At 41.6% G+C, this 19317-nt stretch overlaps 1 protein-coding gene across 1 annotated transcript in view; it reads right to left on the bottom strand.

Moving 5' to 3' along the window:
- Nucleotides 1–17782, bottom strand: part of SH3BP5 (SH3 domain binding protein 5) — a 51288-nt gene extending 33506 nt beyond the window's left edge. The window contains exons 1-3 of the mRNA XM_066555878.1: nucleotides 17648–17782; nucleotides 15418–15480; nucleotides 5243–5371 (exon numbers count right to left, since the gene is read on the bottom strand). Of these exons, the coding sequence (XP_066411975.1) occupies nucleotides 5243–5371; nucleotides 15418–15480; nucleotides 17648–17728 (273 nt within the window). The 5' untranslated portion in view covers nucleotides 17729–17782. The remainder of the gene's footprint in view (nucleotides 1–5242; nucleotides 5372–15417; nucleotides 15481–17647) is intronic.
- Between the last annotated feature and the right edge of the window lie 1535 nt (nucleotides 17783–19317).

The following is a 19317-nucleotide window of genomic DNA, read 5'->3' as shown; positions in this document are numbered from 1 at the left end:
CTTCGAATAAAAAATTCATTGAATCACATCAAAACTCACATTTGAGAGAGGAAATAATTTCCCAGTGATAACTGGGCTCCCCTAAGTTTTGTGAAGACAAGCAGAATGGAGGTGCAGGATCTAAATATCTGAAAGCTCACCTCGAATAATTCTTTATTCTCTCTGCTGATTTCTTCACACAGATGTGGCAATTCAGTTACAAAATACTACATGAGTAAAAGATTATTAGTGAGGTGAGAGAAAGGAGCTCTACAACATAAAAAGTTGCAGTGAACAGGATGGGACAGCTGTCCCTACTTGTCTATCAACTGCACTTCTCTTGGGTATGCCTGGACATCAAAGGAGAAGAACCACTGTGAATACTCATTCCAGTGGGTTTTTCCAAGCCTTTTCAGATACAAGAGTGCTGCTTAAGTATGCCAACAACATGAAAAAAAATAATTAGTTGTAAAACTTAGAAGACTGACCCAAGAGAAAGCAGAACACTTATATCCTGCAACATACTGCTGTATGAACACATGGTACAGGTGGGTCCTTTACTGAGACACACACAGGTATGACCCAGCATAGATCCTTCACCTATTTTTGCCTGAAGCAAGTTTTCTGATACTTTTTTGTAAAAGCTAAATGAGGTAGGGGGGCAGAGGGGTGAAGGGAATATCACAAAGCAAAACGATGTCTCTCCCAAATAGGCTCAGTACTAAAGCTGAGCAAAGCATCCTCACTCCCAATCTGAGCCAATAAAATGTAACCCCTCATCCTGCCACAAAATCAAACCAAACCAGCCCACCACCAAATAAAAACCAACCAACAAAAAAGAACCAAAACCAAACCAAAACAATGTTGAAGCTCAATTAAAAACAATACTCCCAGGGCTTTTAGTCAGGTTAGGGTCACGAAAAACACATGGATTGTTTTATTTGTGGGGGTGGGAATACACTTTTATCAGATTATTTTTCCAGCAGAAGCAAAACAGAAAGGCACGTCTCCTGTTCAATTTGTCTACGGGTTCACAAGTGATGATGTATGGACAGCAGTGTTTAAATGGCACCTCTCACCCAGTGACCCCAAAGTGCTTTTACTTCCCTTAATGAACTCAGCTTCACAGCAGCTTGACAGCTTCATTTTACATGGGAACTGAGAGAGAGATGAAGTCATTCATCTGTGCCATGCAGCAACACAAAATCAGCTCCTGCCAGCCCAGTGATTTATGCATTAGACCACACTTGCTTTTGCACAGCATCCTGTCACCAGGGAGGTAGCACCCTTCCCAGCGCTGTCACTTGCTCAGACACTACTGTGAACACCATTGCATAGGCACTTTCCAGCCTCAGCCCTGCAAAATGTTAAGTCAACAGTGGCTTAAGACACTCCTTACCTCAGAGGCTCAGGACTTCTCTTAACATTAATAATGTTTCCTGGCAGCTTCACCCTTTTTCCCCATTAGCTTTGGGTAGAAAAGTCTCATTCTTTGACTAGACAACTAGGGAAGCAGCTAGTAGCGGGGAAAAAAAACCCAAAAAAAAAACAGAAAAGAAAAAAGAATAAACCACCATCTAAACCAAACAAACATGGGAAGTTTGGTTTTCCGAACATTTAGAACCTGGGCCATCTTCTGGATTACAGGAATTTCATATTGCTGCAATGTGGGCATTGCTTGTGTACATGCACAATCCTCTACAAGCCAAGGTTCTTCCACTGAACATGGGCGTTACTGCTTAAGTTAAGGAACAACATGAAATGACAATATGCCAAACAAAAAATGTTCTCACAGCACAAGTACCTCAAAATTTAATTAAACAACATATTGGAATCAAATTTCTCCAAAACAGTAAGGTATTGTCTGCAATCAAAAGGCCCACTGCTGCACCAAATGAGGAATCACAACAGTTTTGTCTTGGCAGAAGTTACATGAAATTTCCTTGAACAAGAATATGAGCTAGATCTCACTTGAGTCTCAGCAAAAACCAAATTTTACTGCTTTGGTACCAACAGACAGCATCCTGACTCCCTGTGCCACCATTTCAGATGGCAAAGTACTCAGATTGTAACACCAAGGGACCAATGTTCTGGTGAAGCAAAGTTTCACCCTGAGACAGGCCAAGCCGTGGCTCTCTTGGCAAACATTCCACAAACAAGATCCTACAGGACCTTTGCATAGGAGAGTTAATTTGAATTCCCTATCTTCTGCCAACACAGGGTTGCACAAGATGGGGATAAGGGTGAGTAGACAAAAGGGCTCAAGATCCTAAAGCTTCTCCAGTGTTATACTTCAGTTGGTGACCTGGTTTTTGGTGACCCCACATCACTGCCCTTGTAACTTTTTTAATGGGTTTTATCTTGATAGATAAAGCATGCATTTCCAAAAGAGATTCGTGCTGGTGCCATGTGAAAGCAAACTCCTCAATATGACTTACTACAGTTTGCATTAGGTAACTTACCCTGCAGCTGACATCTTAAACTCAAGTAACTCTGGACAACTCCTGCATTTCTGCCAAACTAAGAGTCATTAATTATGCAATTTTGTGTTTCCAAAAGGCTTAAAATTTACAAGGTCATAGTTTTACTTCCCTTTAGTGAGAACAACGAACAGGAATTTACACTTCCCTTTCTCTTACCAGTAGAGTCACTCATTTTTCCCTTATTGTTTAATTAAAGCTCTTTCAGCCCTCAAGAACCTTGTTCCTGTATTTCTGGAGGCAGCCTAATGGCTCTAAAATAAGTGTAAAGAAAGGAGGAGGAAGACAATTCTTCACAGGCTAGATGTTATTATTAATTTAAATTAAAAAAATAATAACAAGCTCTTCCCATTATTTCTTTACAGTTTTGCAAATCAAAGTAAAAAGAGAAATGCAAACTGGCACCTAACCATGTTAATACTCTGGTACATTCCTTCAGTTTCATATTTCCTTACCTATTCACCCCTTCTCCATGCTCTATCACAGTGGATTTGCTCCCAGTTATGTGGAACTTTTCTAGATTAAATTAAAACTAGAAAAACTCTTTAGGCAGATGCTTTACTGATGATTGGCACCAATCTTTCCAATCTCCCAGCTTTCAGATAGATCCATTGTTCAAAGCTTGCATTCCTCTTGGCCCTCACATTTTCCATTTTAAGATGTTATTAGACAAAGGGCAAAAGGGAAACCAGAGACCATCCCTGTCTGCTGAGCAGATACAAAGTGGGAACTCTGTTCCATGACCAGATCCATTAAACAAAATGAAAAAAAGGGAAATTAGTGGTTAGAAGGGCAACTCCTGCTTTAAAATAAAATGCTATCAAGGAATTAAAACACGAATGTGAACGAATGTGAAGCAAATAAACAGATCTGGGATAAATAGCATTTAAATCTAGCTAGTGACAGAATGGATTGGGGGAAAAAAATACTGTTCCCTCTAACAAGCCTACTGCTGGAGCAGTGATTCTACTAATTTAAGGACCTTCAGGAGCTTGGGTTTCTTAGTGGTCTTGCAAAGTACCTTTGAACCAGAATGACTGAATGGGTTTTAGGGGTAGCAGAGACATAACAATATAAAATTCCATTTCCAGAACATAAACTGCTGCCAGCTTCAGGACAGAGGGCAAAGTTCGCTGCTCTGAGTTTGTGATGTTACAAACCTCAAAGTCAATTGATCTTTTGATGGTTTTTTTTTTGTACTGCAAAGTGTGTGCTTGTACCATTAACTCTTCCAAGTGTAACTCTTGAAGTCCTATGCATGCTGTGCCTTACCCAGCTATTTATAGTAACAGAAGTATAAGATCATGCTCAAGGCAGGGTCACAGTGATTGTTTTTCCAAACTGCACGTACTAGTTTACACAATCACTAACTTCTGTAGCTCAGCACTGGTTTATCTCTAGCACACCCCATAGCCCTCAAGAGCAGGGTTCCAGAGCACTTATAGATGAGAGGCAGATACTTCAAAGCACAACAAGCAGGGCAGAGTTTACCTCTTTGCCACACTGCTTCTAGTCTGCAGGATTAAGCCTAATACCCCCTACACCTCATCCCCATTACCTGAGACAGGGCCTCCAGAACAATGCTATGCAATTTAAAGCATCAACACAGTCACATATTACCTTGCATGCCACATCCCATCAACCCAGTTCCTGCTCCACCAGCTTTCAAGGGAATGAAGCTTTCTCATTCCTCCCTTTCCGGTGTGCTGTTCTGAGGACACATTCTCCTCCCTCCCCTTCTCTTACCCTGAGAGTTTACTCTGCCTCCTGGCACACACCGACTCCTCTCATCCCTCTACCTACTTTTATGAACAAAATCCTTCTGCAGTTTTCATGGATTTCACAGATGCCACCCTATCTCTCATTCTCCCCTTGAACACAGTCACATCCCAGCTACCCAGCCACAGATGCCACCCCACACATCCTTCCAGCCAAGCACAGAAGTAGCAGCTCTAGGCAGCTCTTCCTGACTCTTCCTGCCTCAAGAGAAAACAGAAATAGCACCTAGGAACATGCTTCCCTTGGGGAAAAACCAAAGAGCCTCACCCTCAAAAAACCCTCAAGCCCCACCACCACAAACACCCAGCAGAAGCACTGCCTAAGCCACCACATGCTCAACTCTCAGCAGCTTCTTTCCTAAAATGAGATGCTGCCTGACATGTCACAAGCTTTCTGACTTTCTCTTCATCCAGCAGGTCACACTCTTCCCTCCCCACCTCATGCCTCCCTGAGCTCCACAGGCCTATCAGTAATCAAGCAGTAGTTAGGGCATGGGAAGTAAGGCCCTGATGACAGAGAAAGCCAAGCTCAGCTTGTCCCCAAACCAAAACACTTTAGAGACACATTTAGCACATTCCTACTTCAGCACAACCCAATCAGCACCAAACCCTGCCCCACTCCAGCCTTTTTCCCTGCAGCTTCCAGCTGCAGCCATTTAGCTGCTGAGCATTTTGCTCTAAGAAGAAAAAACACACACACAATGTCTACACTGTATTTTCAAATAAGTACAACTACTGATAGGAGAGAGCTCTGAAAGGCCATTTATTATGAGAGAAGAGAGCTAGTCTTTTTGCTATTGTGTCTGCTGTAGCTGTTCTGGGTTTGAAGGGCATGTGCAGCTGTGGCTGTGAAGAAATCCATTTTGCTATTGATTCCCATGGCTGACATGCAACTGAAGACGTAGCCCAGTGTCAGCCAAGTGCATGTGCCTAGGATGTTATTAATAGCAGGAAAGCAACACCATCAGTGTGTGCCCTCCAGCTTATAAGGCAGAAAGCTCTTACCTGCCTGGCCACCCTCCGAGCTTCCCAGTAAGGTTTAGAGTCTTCTACAGCTTTTCCAATCTTCTTGACCAGCTCATCCAGTTTTACTGTGGCCTCGACCAGCACAGAGCGGAACTTCTGGCGTGCATCCTTCAAAATGTTGCAGGAAGGAAAGAAAGGACAAAGGCAGATTAGAGCTTTAAAACTTATTTCTACCTCTTTGTTCCTACCTTCAGGTTCCTCTTTAGATTCACACAGGAGTTGACGCATTCAGAACAATTACTGGCATTTGGATTAAGGCAGAATTTTTCAGCAGGGATCCCTGGAATCCAGAGCCAAATCCTAAAGCCGGCATCCTGGACACCAAATCTTTGTCTTTCAGTGACAGCTTTTACATAAAGCCTACAACAGCCTGCTCTAGATGTTACCTCTGGCAGGGTTTCTCAGAGAGGAATTGTTTGTAAATTACTCACTCTGTGAGGAGGCAAACAGCAGTGTAACAAACTCTGAGAGGGACTTCAATGGCAAAGACATCTCACATACATAACACTAGAATGGTGCTAGCAGGCAGGCCAAACCCCCACAGCAGGCTGGCACATCAGCTGGAACTGGCACAGAAAACCCATCTTTTCAGCTGTGGTTTCTATCAATGGAGAAGGACACCTACATTCCACTTCACTGCTAATATTTTCTATATTTAAAAAACCCAGCCACTTCCAAACAGGATGAGTTGTGCTCCTTACATGATTAGCTAAAGCAATTAAAATATTTTCTCTGCTCCACTGAAATTTCCACACATGTAAGCAAAGTGATTCTGATTTCAATCTCAGAATCCACTACAGACTCTAAATATATGAAATTACTGCAGATTGATGCAAATTCAGGCTGGGACCTGGCCCAGGATTTAAGGAGATGAAGAGGAAGGGCCATGTGAGCTCTCAACAAGGCTTGTAACTCTAATTAGAGTGCAACATTTATGCAGGCTGCTGGAGTGACATGTTGATAATCAGGAAGCAGCTGGCTTCAAGAAGTGCCCTAATTCAGGAGGGTTTTGTCATTATTGTTGACGATTTCTGGAATGCAAAACTGCTTATTCACTGGAAGATTTAAAATACATTGCAAGCTGCCACTATGCTCTCAGAAGTGGGAAAAAAAAGCAACAATACATCAGTTTTTGCAGAAAAAGCAATATACTTCCGTAAAAGCTTCTTTGCTTCCTTTTTAGTGTTATGTAAAACCTGAACCAGCATCAGCATTATCTTAGTCCGGGCCAAATAGCTTTAGATTCTCAAGGTACTCCAATTTATTCTAAGGAATTATTTAAATGGGTAACAAGGTCAAAAATGGAGAATTAAATGCACATTAACTTATTATTTCATTAACTCAAATCCAGTCAATAATCTCATTTCTCAGTGAAAGTCTGAAATGTATCATTTAAACAATATTTATTGAGTCAATGATTTTCTCAGTGAGAAGAATTTGAATATTTCCAATTAAGTTACTGGACCATACATGGTTCACTGCTCAAAATGAGTTTCATAAGTAACTGAAAAAAGACTCCAAGCATGATGACTATATTGCAAGAAAAATAATAAGTACTGAAGTATATTTAACAAAGAGAAAAATTCTTTGCAGGTGTAGGAACAGAATTAAAAGCTCATTTCTAAATGAATGAGCCAAAAGATTTCTTTTCACTCTCTTTGTGAAAGCTGCCTTTAAGGATATTAGTTAGGCAAAATAGTTTAAGTAAAAAAATCCCTATGCAGTGATTCATCCAAAAGTTCAGTTCCCATGTTTGTAAGATCACTTGGAACAAAGAAACCATCACTACAAATCTGTGCTTGGAGACCTACCCTAAATTTACTCATGTAATAATTATACACAGTCTTATCCCATAGGAAAAAGATGACTAGTCCCCACTTGGAGTTTAAAAATACAAAACAAAAGAAAACAAAGGACACTAAGAACAAAGCAGTCAAATTAACAGCAACTTCTGTACCCATTCATCTCCCTTTAACTCTGAAGCATATACAAATTACTGAACTCCAAGTGCTCCTCTAACTGGTGCCTGAAGCACAGGTCTTACAAATGGTGAAACAGACATTTGCCCATGAGCAAACTCCACTCCACAAAGTGGTTAGTTACACAGAATAGGAAGCTTCAGCTGAAGAACACACTGATGTGAAATCCCAGTTTATCATTTTCCTCCAAAGATGACTGGTTCTTCTTTTAAGGCTTACTTTAGGTCTGATCACCTCATTCTTGCAGCGAAGAACCATAATGAAAACCGAAACACCCCGGAACTTTGTATCACCCATCACAACTTATTTTAGTGACATTTATTCTCAGGCTCCTGGCTGCCAGGAACACAAGCCTGCAGGCTCCAACGCCTTCTGCACGACAGAACAAGCAGATGCTCAATTCTCTGCTGGTATTAGTTCGCCACCAAAGGTTTCCAGCCATCCCCTTCAGACCCAGCAGCAGGATGCCGAGGTCTCTGAGGTGGGATACCAAACCCACGCCCTCTGCAGCCCTACCGACACCACTTCAGCACTCCACCAGCCCCAACTACACTACAAAAGCAAATGTGTGTGCTCCTGTGGGAACCCAGCGCCTTCCCACCACCCAGCCTCCTCAACCAAACTGACCCGGCTCTCCTGGCCATGCCTCTGACCTGGGAGCTACGGCAGCTCCTCCTGAGAGCAGGGTCACAGCTGCCTCCTGCAAACACCCAGCCACGCTCCTGGTCCAGGGTGTGGGCCCTGCCACGTGCTGACAGAGCACCTGCAAAAGACATTCACGCCTGGGACAGCACAGAACTCCCCTGGCAGATAACCCTGGGGAAGTCTGAGTGAGAACTACAGGTGCAGCAGTTATTTTATGCTTCATGTGAAAACGGGGAGGTCAGAAGCACCAAGGCAATTGCACCAGCCAGCAGGACTGGGCTTGCACTTACTCCTTATGGGACATGAGAAGCACATCTGTTGCTCACGGAAATGAATGGGCCTATGCTCAAGGCAGTAACTTGGGAATTGATTTAATTCACTACTTTTTATGTCTGGCTTCCCATGTTACTGTTAATGAGACACTTCAACCCACATGTGAAGTGGTTCAAAGCTATAAATCCTCTTAACATTGTTTTCTGTAAGGACACTCACATCAAGAACTTAGAGGCTCAGAACAGCACATCACTGCAGCTCATTTGTGGTCCCCAGCACAGGGTAAGTCCTACATCCATGTTAGAAAGACAACCACAACGTTTTCAGGCTACTTATCAAACCCTCTGGTGTGACTTGCCCCTCCAAACAAGTGTTACTATTTAACTGCCGAACTCTTGCTTCATTTAGACCTTTATCTTGCACACACAGATAACAGAGAAAGGAAAATATGTCAATTCCTGCTACTTGCAGTCGTGAGCAAAACCAAGACAGTGCAGCATATGCCATAGAAATTTTCAAGCACAGTCTTCAATCTCCAGTTTCTGTATTTCAGTTTCTTGAAAGATAACTCATTCCAGCAGAAATGCTATTCATTGATAACAGCAGCCTTAGGTAACATGTGAGTCACACTCACCATTTCTGGGTGAGTTTTTATGTTTTGGGGTTTTTTTCTTTTTTAAAAACACATTTTGTTTTTTTCATCACTGCACTGAATGCATACACAGACTCTAACAGAAGCAACGCAACTGACACCAGACATCTCAAACACCCTGACATTTTTAAAGTGTGTTTTTCCCCTCTACTCATTCCTAATCTTATGTGATCATTTTTAAGAACACCTTGCTTCTGATTTCAGAAATAGAAAGGTGACATTGAAAATGTTAACCAGTCAGCTTTCAATGTTTTTTTCCCCTCCTATTTGCTCAAATGAGATGATGATAAACCTTTTACAAGCTGGACAAAAGCCGATTAAGGCATTTATCCTCAATGTGTATTGCAAGGTAAAAAAAAAAAAAGTAGCAGGAGAAGCTTCTTACTTAAATTACAGCCTTGACAAGTAGACTCTCACTAGCTAGGTGTTTGTCATACACACACTATAGCAGGCAGAGCACTTAGTGTAGCACGTGGACAGCTGCAGTTTACATTTCAACATCTTGTTCTATGGCTGCAAGAGCTCCATGCTCATCAGCTTTCTTTCTGGAAATCCTTAGCACTTTTCTTTCGAAAGAGATTTCACTAGCACTGTCTTAAGGAGCATGCCAGACCTCTACCCCATATATGGTTTTGCTGCAATAGTTCATTATTAAAAGCAGACTTTGTTTTGCAGCTTTTTGATACTGCACCAGAAAGAGGGACCACACTTAAGGACAGGTCATCCTTACAGCAGCATTTTGAAGATCCATTCTCAAATGTGGGGAAAAAACTGAAAAACTAAAATACAATTTTCAACCTGTACTGCACCTGTCAGAGGAAAAAAGCATGCCTGTTTTCCTCACTCATGAGTGATGGTGATGAGCTGGTGTTAGATGCCAGATGACAAGTAAATAACTATTTCTGCCCATCAAACTAAACATGTATTTTCAAACAATTTTATTTTTAAAATGAGCTTTACATATCAACCATGTCTGAATCATCCTAGTACCAAGCACATCTAAATTTCATTTACAAAGGTTGTCTCATGACTGTTCTGCCTGTCTGGTGTGCAAAACCTCTGGCAAGCATGGGAGGTGCATGGAAATGGAATTGCTGGCTGAGAGACAGCCTTCATCTATTTCCAAGAGGCTGACAAGATCCATACCCATCTCCTCTGCTACAAAGACCTACCAGCTGCAAAAGCTCATCTCCAAGCTAAACCAGCATCAGCATCATACATCCACGCCAAACAGATGCACAAGGTGTGCTCAGAAACCCACCTTCAAGCATCAAACCAGTTAAAGACACTTTAAATGTCTCTTTGGTACCTGAGCAGTTGAAGTAAGCCAGACTGGCAACCAAATCATAAAAACAAAGTGCAAGGAAGGGGGAAAGCAGTATCTCCATTTTTAAGGGATAAGAAAAGCCTTCCCTTTGGTTTTTTTTAGGCAGATACTAATTTGCCATCTAAGAACAATTAAAAAATCAGTACCTGAATGTTGCTCTAACCTCCTGCTTGCAGACAGTTACAAACTGAGACTACTAATACTTTTTACTACAAATGTTTTTAATTCTCTTCGAAGGAGAGAGAAGAAAGCAGGCATGGAAGGGTACTGGGTGCTCCTCCCAAAGCAAGATTTCTCCACCTAACCCTTCCTCTCTCAGGCTGGAAACCCATCTGTACGTCAAGAACATGAATCAAGTAAAGCCCTTTGACTCACTTGGTTGACAAAATCTTTCCAGAGCCACAGCAGAGGAAGAAGCCTTCCTTTACTCATCCTTGGATGAAAGCAGAAGGCAAAACAACAAGGAATTCACACACAGGAGCCATTTCCTATGGAAGCAAGTAGATCATAAAGAAATGTGGAAAGATTTGTCCTGATAGTGCTGGACAAATCCATCACACATGTACATCCTCCTCCCAAAGCCAGCAGGAGCACCAGGCAGTGAGCTGCTTTGCCTTTATCTCTGCATTCTTTTGTGGACACTGGAAAATGCTGCACAGGGATACTGATAAGGTGGCAGATGTTTCCACAGATAGATGTTTCCTCAAGCCAAGCAGGCATGCTCAGAATGAGATTCCAGACACTGAGAGGTCATTTTTCTAAAATCTGAAAGATAGAGGATTTTTTTTTTTAATCTGCTTACATGTTTTATGTGTGACAGGGTCAACAGCTCAAGTTTTTTTCCTAAAACCAAGTATTTTAGTGAAGAAGTAAGAAACAATTCTAAATAACTGGTGAATATCTGCCTGCCAGTGGGAAGTAGAGAATTAATTCCTTGTTTTGCTTTGCTTGTGTGTGCAGCTTTTGCTTTACTTAACTGCCTTGATCTCAACCCATGGGTTTTCTCACATCTACTCTTCTAGTTCTCTCTCCTGCCCCACAGGCAGGGAGGGAGCAAGGGGCTGTGTCATGTTAGCAGCCAGCTGAGGTTAAACCATGACAAAAAGTCCTTCCCCTTCTGAGAGGGGCTCAAATGCTGACAAGGCTCACCAGTGAAAGAGCACCACAGCTACCCCTTCCCTTATATCCAACAACCACCCTGGGTGACCTTTATGATAAGCCCAGGACTAAAGTGTAGCAAATCAGGACTAGAAGATCTAGGCAAGCACACAAGAAGGATCCCAGCCAGGCCCTCTGATAAGGGCATGGCTGAAAGCAGCACTGTTCAGCTCCAGTTTTCCTGTGCAGTATCTCCCATGAACAAACACTGGCAAGCTTGTAGCTCCAGCAACACAAAAAGCTCTCTCTAACAAAAACCACATTTGGGATAGCTGGGATTCCAGTGGTAACTTTAATGGTATGTGCTGCATTTCCCCTCCCCACAAGGCTGCCAGAGGGTCCCCGGGTTAATTTGTTACAGCTGAGTTGTACTTTCAGTGCCAGTCCAAGCCCTCTGTGAGCTGGCTGGACAGACAAATCCTGCACATTTGTTAAGGACATTCAAGCTCCTGATGCGAGTTCAGATGGAGATGCACTTCCAATAAACAGGAAAAAACCTCTTGCATTTGGCCAAAACACACTTGTATCTCGCCTGCAAGACGTTTCCCCCAGCCCTTCACAGACACTTCAAACATAAACAGGGACATTAGCGAAGCCAAGTGTTAAATCCCTCAGAGAACCCTTATCACCCTTCTGCTGTGTCAGTAATGCTCAGTGTTGCACTTAGGATGAGCAGCATTATGGATTTTAAATCAAGTCTAATCAAAGATTCATTAACAGGCAATACATTAACGCAACATATAACTACGAGCCACTCGGTGCCCTTCAGCAGCTCTGCAGCTCCTGAACAGGCAGTGAGTGTCAGCAGGTCAGGGTGTTTCTTCAGGGCTTAATAGGATAGGTCAAAAGAGCAAAAAATGAGTAATTCTTCCAAGTGAAAGAATATATGCATCCAACTTCAATGTATCTGTTCAAGTCATGCCATGCATGTATATCCAGTGCTCTCACAGGCGGTATGGGTGCAGAACTTATTTTAAAAGATTAAAAAAACCCAGGCTGTTCAACTTAAAAACAGGTCATACAGCAGTTTCAGTGCAGAACTTAAAGAAGTGGCAGGCTGGTCAACTGAAAACAGAATTCCCCATTTTATCACCTCTGTAAGCAGTAGACATCAGTATTTTCTACATTGCTCAAACAAGGACATTCCTGTGGCTACACCAGGCCAGGCCAGTGCAGCCTCAAAATCCTAGAAGCCTCCACTGAATTCAGCCCCATAACATTTTCCACTGGGTAACACAGCATTATTACTTCCATTCTGCAGAAGCAGACCTGAGGCACAGCAAGAACAGAAACATGGGTTTAGAAAGATTTAACAGCTTTTTTTTCCAGTTAATGGGAACTGGAGACAGCCAGCATTCTCAATTAGAGCAACGCATGCAAAGCTACATACAGGAAGTCCAGAAAAGTCTTGCAGAATTCAGATGCCATAAGGTTACCCTTCCTGCTTATCAGACAGTACATCAAGTCACAAAAACATGGGTGTCTTTTTCTGAACTTCCTTCAAAGAAATATACCTTCTACTCAAACACTCCCATTGCTTTTCCAGATTATTCTGGGAAAAAAATCAACAGTGGGAATCTATGGACCACAAAGTAACATTACAGGAAGCTGGTCGTCAGCAACTTGTGCTCGAAATAATGTAATGATACATCTATGTTCCCATTAAAGATATTGGAAAGATAAAGAAAATTATGCTAGCAAAACAGGATAAATATAACTCCATTGTCTGGTTAAAAAACACCCACACACATCTTTCTTCCAATGAAATATAGCAGGAACACCACAAACTAGGAAGGGGCAGCAAGAGGGACCCAAAGCAGCTAATAAGAGGCAAAAGTGCAAATCTTCAAAGGGAAACTCAGCATGGCTCTCCTAGAAGCCCACATTTTCAACAGCATTCATGGATTTTGGAAGCCTTTGAAGCAGAATGATCCCAATTCCAAACTCCTCCTTCCAAACTTTCCTATAAGGCTGCTTGGCAAATCTTTCTTTTCTTGTGCTGAGTATGAATGCAGAGATTTTCGACTAACCACAAGTGTTGGGTGTGGTGGGATTTTTTATTCCTTTCCCCTAAAAAGGTTTTAAGTCCATTTAAAATGCATTTATCAACCTGTATATAAATTAAGCCTTGCTTACATCATCCAACTGCATTTATCGACGATATTTAAGCAGATAAATGTAATGAAAATCTTTACAGATTAAAAATTATGCAGTTGCATGATACCACAAACTGGCATCCATCCAATAATAGGATTTTTGGAGGAAAAGCAAAGAGGAAACATTCAAGAAAGCATCCTCTTGGTGGTATTTCACCTTAATTCCATCAAAAACTGCTTACAGTAGGTACTACAGACAGATCTGCAGTAAACACTTAATGGCAAAGTGCAGAGAATGATTATATGATTTTCTACCTATCTAACACCTGCTATTTACCAGGCTGAGTAAGCAACAATGTAAGACCAAGCTAATGTGGAAATTCTGCTCCTTTATTTACAGTTATATTTCCAGGAGCCTTTCAGCCTCTACAGCTCAGCATGTGCCACACACACAGTAGCTACAAATCTGCAGGCTCCACAAACACTTGATCACATGAATAATTTTAATCAAGCAGCAAAATCCCATCTTAAAGTCACTGGGATTTACTTCATGAGGATGCCTTTGCATTATTATTACTATTCCATCTGCTTCATAATATGTCCTCAGTGCAAGGTTATGACAAAATTAATGAAATCCAGGCAACTATCCATAACACCATCTTTCAATTTCAGTACCTCGGCATGCAATAAGGAGACTGAAAAGATACGGATGATAATTTTTTTCAATATATCTATATAAAGATTCCTGAAGTCCATTTAATTGCCACTGTTGCAGACTAGAATACTGATTTTTAAAGTTCACTCATAAAATTTAAATCATGCTAGTGACACTGAACAGTTCTCACAGCAAAAATACTGTTTCATTATGCATAGCAAATAGTTCCCCATTTAACTAAGCTTATTAACCAATGAATTCATAATCTACACACCACAATGACAGAATATGCAAACAAGTGGGGATAAGAAAAAAGCTACAAGACAAGGCTTGTCCAAAGATCATAACTCCATTTTCTGTTCAGTGCTTTCAGTGGATACTCCAGTATTTTAAAATTCTACCAAGAACCACCCCATGCTTGAGGTATCCATCTCATGAAAAGACATACAAGAGGAAAAAAAAATTAAAAAGAAACAAACAAACAAACCATACTTTGATATTTTGAAGGTACAGACAGAAATCTACAGATGTACTTTTATAGTATGTTCCTCACTGCAATATCAGAATGTTTTAATACAGTATTCAAGACTTTGTAATGATATCAAAATTATTTAGAATGTAAAGTCATATTTTATGCCAGTTTTTCTTTAGCAGCATGTTTATCCTATATTTTCATTGTGTTTATCTTCTTTGTTTTGCAAACAAAAGAAAATTCAGACACACACAAGATAGTTTGTTTTGCTTCACTATTAAATCAATAATGCTGATCCTTCCAGAATAACTACCAAGTAGATGAAGCTCAAATTTGGGGATTTAGAAACAATTTCTTCAGAACTTGCTTTAGATTCTTAAGTATCCCTGAAAATCTCTCTGTATAACCAGGAAGTCTTATTTTCCAACTTTCCTTCATCACCTTCCTTGCTCAGGAAGTGATGACAAAAAAGGCAAAGATAACAATCTAAAAAAACCCCAAAGAGCCACCAAAGAGAAGATCCTGGCAGACAGCTGTACGGCAAAAACCTCTTAACCAAATAACTTTCCCTGTCTATAATCAACAAATGCAAAACAGTGACTTGTAAAAATAAAACTTGTCTAAGCTTAGTGTCAAAACCTAAAAATAGGTTCTGGCAGTGGTTGTGTGTGAGGTTCTCCACACAGGGTTTTTACACTGTCAACATACCTCTACCTTTTCCCTTTCTATTTAGCTGTTAGGTCAATTCATACCTTTAAAAACATCATCACCAGACTCTTGCTGCAAAATTACGATTCAGGATGCACAAATTCAGAAGGCAACCTACTCAAAAACACTGTACTTTTGTTCACAAAATCTAACATGCACAAAAGGAAAATGCAAGGATAGATTCTGTACCTCCAGCTCCGTCTCTCTGCGATTGATATCATCTGTAGATTGATTCAATTTTTCTAGCTCCCCCTAGAAGGAAAGAAAGTCAGATACATAGTAAGAAATCAGGGAAAAAAACATGTCTGAGAAGGCTCATTCAGCATCCCCACTGAAAGCTCACAAGGGCTGCAGCTAATGAATTTAGTGAAAAGAGGAAACCTTGAGATGCCCAGCTTAACTTTGCCACTGGTCTTCTACTTAGCTACTTAAAAGAAAAAATAATCAGAGAAGCTCTATAGTTTTATGTACAGGCAACACATTTCCTATTCTGGTTACTTCTTCATTATTACAAATAAACACAAGGTACAGTAAGCTCTGTCTCATTAATCAATATAGTCAATATCAGCGAGGTACTTGACAGACAGACACACCCACCCTAGAAGATTAGCAAAGTTTGTACTATCACAGGAGACACGCAGTGAAAGGACAGAGCTGATAAGAAACACATCTTGCTGCATGAGAAGTATTTTAGTTTGGATTTTGGCAAACCATTTCTTAACCCAAGTCCAGTCCATGGGACATACAATTATGTTAACATAATTTGCCTTCCTGACAACATTTTGATCCCTTAACAGCAGAAACAAAGGTGTTAAATCCCTTGAATAAATATGTAGTAGAAGTGGCATTGGCATGAATGAAGTTACTGTAAAAATAAAGCTCATTCTTACTGACTTTCTTGCCTCAAAAAGCAACCCTCAGGAGGAGATGTGGTAGCTTTCTTTATCTGGGCAACATGATTATAAGATTTTTAACAGGAGTGTTCTCCAATTTAAACATTATTTAATTGTCAACCAGTGTAACAGAACACGCCTGGAAATGTTTTGCTGTACAAACCAAACGTTGTAAATTGATTGTCACTTGAGCAGCTTCCCACTGGACTACACGAATGACTCTGGTTACAACCAGAAAGGAATTCATTACAACAGTTTAGCTCTCTTATCCTCAGCGGTCAGATTTCGTTTCCTAGTCCTAGGACTTGGAAAACACCTACTTGGGTATCCATGTTGTCTGAAACAAACACTCATCCAAAAATTACCTAATTGTCTCTTACTGTAAGGCTCAAAACCTCATGGCTCTCACGGATGCAGACACAGCAGCTTGTTTTTCAAACCAAACAAAAAACTGAACAAAAACAATTGTTTTGCCAACAGTTCACAAATCGTATACGTGGAAACAAGTAGCAAGCTGAAGAACCTAAGGCCAAAATTAGACCAATAGATGCCAACCAAGCCTAGCCTCTTAAAATCAGGGCAGTACCAGGCTAACTTTTGGCTGAGGGCCTCGCTCTGTGTAACCATGTTTTGGGAATTTTGCAATGGCTCTGCACAGCCCTGGAAAACAAAATGCTCACGATGGAGAAAAGAATGACAATTACAGCGAGCAGGGACCTACGCCAAGGATCCTCTCAGCATTGTACACACGTGTTATATTCATTCATGACAAACAGTACCAGCAATGCTGGAGGCAAAAGCCATAAATCTGCAGAGACCTAAAAATACATTTAATTTCGGGGACCACAGCGTGCTGCAAGTTTGCACCGTGCTATTGGTCGAGACACGATTTTGGGGAGAAAAGCTTTGTTAGAAACCATGCAAGAATAAAAACCATTGCAGAAGGCATTCACTGAGAGGAAGCACCATATTCCACTAAAGCTGCTTTTTACAAGAAACAAAAAAATACGGATAAAAATAATGAGACAAAATTTTAACCCCACATTTTCCCGCATTTATGAATTTCTAAGCACCAGCCCCGCTCCACGAGCAAGGTCACGCTGTCATGGTCAAAACTAAAAAGGGGAGGGGGGGATTTCAGCAGCAGGAGGAGGAGAAGGAGGGACGCCCAAAAGAGCCGGGCGCGGAGCGATGCCCGGGGTAACAAAGGGCTGGGGCGCTCCGGGGGCGCTTCCCCGCTCCCGGCGGGCGCCGAGACACCCGGGAAAAAAAAATATAAAAATAAAAATATATATACGCACATATGTGTGTATGTATTGACGTATGCGTGAGCATATGTATGTGTATATATATATATGCATATATGTATATATATGTATGTATGCACATACGCAGCAAAAGCAATGAAATAAAAGGCAACCATTATTACATACATTACATTACATTGCTTCATACAGCCATAACACACATATTGAAACGAACTTAAGGAAACGCAGCCGCCCCTCGGCAGGCAGGCAGGCCCTCACCTGGATGCGGGGATCCACCTCCTCGTCCTCGGGCCGCGCTGGTTCCTCGGCGGGGCGGCCCCGCCGGCCCCCCGGCTCCATGGCGGCTCCCGCTCCCTCAGCCGCTGCCGGCGCCTCCCGCTCCCGCTGCCGCCGCTGCCGCCGCTCCCGGCCCGGCCCGGCCCGGCCCCGCCTCCGGGGGAACCCCTCCCTCCCCACAGCGCCCCCGTCTCTTTGTGCCTTCGCAGCGCAGCCGGCAAAGCAGCGCCAAATTGCGGGGTTTCCTTTTTTTTCCCCCTTCTTTTTCTTTTTTTTCTTTTAACGCTGCCTCACGCCCCGTTTTTTTTTTTCTGGCCTGCTCATTCCTGGGTCCCCCCCGCAAGGGCGCTGCGTGAAAGCAGGATGAGTAGTTCCAGGTGCAGGGAAACGCTAAGGACACCTTGCTGGCTTTTTTAATTTATTTTTTTTTCCGCCCCTCCTTCTTTTCTTCTTTCCTCTTTTTCAAGCTCTGCTGGAGGCTGACATGCCCATGGAGAGAAAGAAAAAAAATTTAAAAGGGAGAAAGGGAAAAGAGAAAAATACTAACGGCACTTTCAACAAGCTTGAAAATTCAAATGAACCCCAGATTTCTATTGTGTGGCAGCTAAGCGGGCAACTATTGTACCTACTGCATGCAGTAGAAAAAGACATACTGAAGACACATCCTTTTGTTGTCAGTAAAAAGGAACTTTGTACAAGAAATATGTACGTGCATGGCCCATGTCTAGCAGAGCACTTCAGATTAGTGTCTCCCTAATCATAGGGGTGGATAACAAGTAATTTTGAACAAATGAGGAATATATTTCCACCTTTGAAGTATCACTATTAATTTAACCCCATTTTTTTTTGTTTGAAAAATCACCAAAAGATAGTAAAAAAAATTCAAAGTTTAGATGTAGTGAAGAAAGGAGCATCCTTTGTGAGACTGAAGGTGAAAAAGAATCTCATATCTCTTTATAAGATAGAAATAAGAGGGAGGTAAAATAAGAAGAGAAAAATTAACATTGCTAAAGTAACTAAGGTTAAAAAGGAGGCAAAAGAAAAGCAGTCAAGCTCTTCCAAATGCTATAAAGCAACCAAGGGGAAAAAAACAAAATATGGGAAGAGAGTGACATAAACATTTGAAAATAGTATAAACATGCAAAGTGACACCAACAAACTAAAATAATCAAGGAACAGAGGAGGTGTTGCAAAAACGCAGATGGGTTGTTTGCAACATCTTCACTGCTCACAGCAGAAAAAAATCATGTTAAGGGGGGGAGAAAAATAAAAACAAACCAAAAACCAAATTAGCCAAAGCCAAGTGTTTGCTCTTACTGCTGTCTGTTAAGGGATTCCAGTGTGTACACACAGCCAGAGGTTCCCAGGACCTTGGCGTTTCTTTTCCCTGGTGTGCTGTGGCTCATGCCAAGCTCATTTAACTGCAGTGGTCAAATATCCAACACTCCCATCATCCTAAAACAGCACAGAAAACACAAAGCTGCACATGGAAGACTTAGTGTGGACAATCCTGCTGTTATCACTTTGATTTCTAAAAAACAAGACCATGTAAAAGATTCACTCCAGCCATGCCCTGTTCCTCCAAAACCTGGACAGGCTGACCCATGGCGATGTCACAAAAAGCACTGCCCACTGCTTGGGGTACAGAAGGG

The sequence above is a fragment of the Molothrus aeneus genome, chromosome 1, assembly GCF_037042795.1.
Source record: "Molothrus aeneus isolate 106 chromosome 1, BPBGC_Maene_1.0, whole genome shotgun sequence".
In the NCBI taxonomy this organism is placed as follows: Eukaryota; Metazoa; Chordata; class Aves; order Passeriformes; family Icteridae; genus Molothrus; species Molothrus aeneus.
Note: the sequence above shows the minus strand (reverse complement) of the source record. Positions and strands in the feature narration are given on the sequence as shown.